Consider the following 3,560-nt stretch of genomic DNA (forward strand, 5'->3'; position numbering starts at 1 on the left):
ATTTCTCCCTTACTAAAACTAAAAGGAACTAAAACTAAAATGATATAAGATTTTGTTGTTACTAATTCGGCTATTATCCCAAAGTAAACTTTCATCTAATTAGTCAGTTTAAACCTCTTAAAGTCCATAAACAATCTTCAATTTAGCCATGATTAATTTTTCATGAGATGACAAAGATGCGCAATGCCACACACCGCCCCCAGTCTCCTTGGGACGGTACGATAATTAAAACATGGTGTTTGCGTCCGAGTATATCTTTCCTTATATCTTGACAATCTGCAATGATTTCTAGTCACCTATGATTACCGTCTCCGTGTTGACCTAGAAACATATTGACGAGGCTCTAGGACGAACGTCTTTTGTCATATGTAATTCAGCTTATTGGTTATTCTATCTCATACACAGACGATCAAAATCTTAGCAGACGATCAAAATCTCTTTCTTAAACAAAACAAGATGAAACTAAAAAAATATTTTTTTGTCGAGTGGTAAATTAAATGAAGCAGCAGAGAGATCAAGATCAAGAGGAGACGTCGAGTCTCGGTTCGAAGCAGAAGCCGCAGTAGAATAGGGACTCCGGTCCATTGTAGAAGTCCAACTGCTCAAGGTAGGGGTGGCTCGACCATTTCCACACCTTCTGCCTCATGTCGAAGGTCAGTAGCGCTGGCCACATTGAGGAGTGCATGAAGAGGAAGTCGTCGGCGCCGCAGCAACGGATTAAATAGTTGTAGCGTAACTTCTTGTACATGGAGATGGGCATTTGAGCCACTTCCCGCCATGTCTTATCCTCGAGTTCCAAAATCACCACTCCCTCGTGGGGCCAGAACTCGTTCATGCCGACCATGACCAATTTGTTCGATAGGTTGATCAACCCAGCACAGATAAAAGGGTATGGCGCAGGAATAGATTCTTGAAGAAGAGACTGAATGCTAGAGGGCGGCTTCATGAGGTCGAATGCCATTAAGTGGGAGGTGGGCAGATCCTGATGGCTCATGAAGTAGTAGAGCACGCCGTTGCATATGACGGCCTCGTAGCCACCTATCCAGAGGCCGACGTCTTGGGCGAAGGGAGTGGCCCACGAATTCGTCATCGATTGGTACATGTGGACCGATAAGTGCCATTGCTTGGACTTCCCTGGCAATTGCTGGGTGTGGGTGCACTGGGCGACGACCACGGTGTAGCCGCGCATGCGGCGGTCGAACGACAAGGCAAGCGCGATGAAGTGGGGGGAAGAGTAGGCGGGAACTTGAGGAAGCTGCTTCCAGTCTCTCTTGATGGGATTGCCGACCAATAAGCGGCTTCCGTCATTAGGGTTCATCAAACAGACCAGGCCGCAGGAGGAGGAAGTGCACCAGATGCCCTTTTCTAAGCGGGGGAAGTCGAAGTTGCACCACCGGAGGAGACAAGGGTCATACATGATGCCCGAGAAGGCACAGTCGTTAAAGAAGGATCTGAAGAACAATGGCTTCTGTGGCGCCATCATCTCCCACGACATCGGAGGGTAGGAGTGAACCACCTCATACCACCGTTTGCACACGATGCTCAATTTGATGATGTTGGCGATGGGCAACAAGGAGAGCACCTTTTGCAGGAGTTCGTCAGGTAGAATAGCGTCCCACGACAGCAATGTTCCCTCCTCCTCCTCCTCCTCCTCCTCCTCCTCGATGACACTATCTCTAGGCATCGATCCTGATCTCCTTAATTTTGCGACTCCTCCATGAAGAAGATAAGACCGTAACTTGAACCCGGTAAAAAAAAAACAAACACTGAATCAATAGCAGAAAAAATAAATAAATAATCTTAAATTTCTGCATCGGAATGATACAAAACCTAATAGTAGTTGCGACCTTTTATCCATCAATCTCTTCTTCTTCCCTTTAAATAAGCCGTTCCCACCTTTAAAAAAAAGGTAATATATAATTAATATAGGAAAATAGAAAAGATCAATATATATAAGATATTTTTTAATACCCTAATTTTTTTTCCTTTTAATCTATAGAAATAAAATTTAATAATTAAAACATAAAATTATATTAGAAAGCGAATAATTTCTTTCTAAAAAAAATTAATATGAATAAGGAAATACATTGGCATAAAAAAATAATGATCAAACAATAAACTAGCAATTAATTTATTAAAAAGTGGTGATATGATATAGGAGACTTTTCTCTTTAATAAAAAACGCGCTTAAGAATATTGTCTAATTAAAAAGTAAGCTTGTCTATTTAGATGAGTTTGAATTTTTACCAGTGCTTTCTAATTTATTTTAATGATTAATAGAAAATTTTTATTAATCATCTTCAGAATTAATCAACTCGGAATATCTATATTAAAAAAATAGTAACAACTGAGAATACCCTCCACCTTATAAATACTTTATCTTTTGGTTCAGGAAAATAAAAATTAGTTAAGTCATCAAGTTTTTTAATCCGTGGAATTTTATATAAAAGGCGTTTTATTTTATTAAAATAATTAGGATTTTATAAAAAAATATTCTACCGGCTAATTCTAGGACAATCAACACTCTATAAAAGTTTCTATTGACTATAATAATAAATCAAAAATCACTCATGCAGACTTATTTAAAAGATGATGATTCTTAAATTCATTTTTCATTAGAAAAAAATCACCTGTAATATACTAGTTAAAATTTAAATCTTAAATTTCCTGAGCGCCTAACTATTCCATCATTATTTGAGACATAATAAATCGTATTATTAAACTATAAAAAAAAAAAAGTTGATTGAGATGAAATATAATAGACAAAAATTTTATTAATATAATTTGCATTTTTCTTTTTTCCTTGGATAAGCATCAATAAATTTTTTCCGATGGCGTCTTCTTCACTTCTTCCCTTTCAAAAAGCATAGAAAAGTCTTACAATTTTATTTATTTATTTACATTTTCTTCTATTTGTATCTATATAAACACATTATTATTTCCTTTCTAGATAAGTAATTAATATTTCACGTTATGCATGATTTTTGTTTTTTTAAAAAATCTCCAATTAAATTAAAAATATTTAATTAAAAATTGAAACTAAATCCAAAAGTTATGATAAGAAATAGACCAGAGCAAAATTTCCATATTTCATGTCAAATAGACCATAGCAAATGACTGTGTTCTTAATGTCATACATTTTTGTGACTTAAAAATGTTGGATCAAAAAGTTAAAACTTAAAAGTATCTCGCATATTCAGAAATTAATTCAAATTAGAGAAATTTTTCATTGCAAAAAGTTTTCTATCATTTACTTAATTAAAAATTTAAAGGAGTTGGAAATCATATTCCTTCAGCACAGATAAATTTCCTACAAATATTTAACCCCACAGAAAGTTAAAGAAAGGAAATCATGTAAATATTCCTAAACCCTTCCTTTTCAGCTTTCTCATTCGTTGACTCCTCCATTGAATCGTCGATTTCTCCTTCTCATCTGCGGACTCTTCTTCTTCCTCCTTTTTCGTCGATCTCTCTTTTTCTCTTTTATGACTGCGCTATTTTTTTTTCATTTTTTTCGAATTGAGTTTTCCTGCTATGTGATTGTAGTAAGTTTGGATCTT

General features: G+C 35.9%; 1 protein-coding gene across 1 annotated transcript; it reads right to left on the bottom strand.

The window, feature by feature from the left end:
* Positions 1-520: 520 nt before the first annotated feature.
* Positions 521-1,684, bottom strand: LOC121986509 (F-box/kelch-repeat protein At3g61590-like). The gene has a single exon (XM_042540478.1). It carries the CDS (start codon positions 1,682-1,684, stop codon positions 521-523), a length of 1,164 nt encoding a protein of 387 aa, XP_042396412.1.
* Positions 1,685-3,560: the final 1,876 nt, after the last annotated feature.

This window comes from Zingiber officinale, chromosome 5B, assembly GCF_018446385.1.
Source record: "Zingiber officinale cultivar Zhangliang chromosome 5B, Zo_v1.1, whole genome shotgun sequence".
Classification (NCBI taxonomy): Eukaryota; Viridiplantae; Streptophyta; class Magnoliopsida; order Zingiberales; family Zingiberaceae; genus Zingiber; species Zingiber officinale.

What these genes read in the sequence shown, in the direction of transcription:
- LOC121986509 (XM_042540478.1), bottom strand. Translation starts at nt 1,684, where the DNA reads ATGCCTAGAGATAGTGTCATCGAGGAGGAGGAGGAGGAGGAGGAGGAG.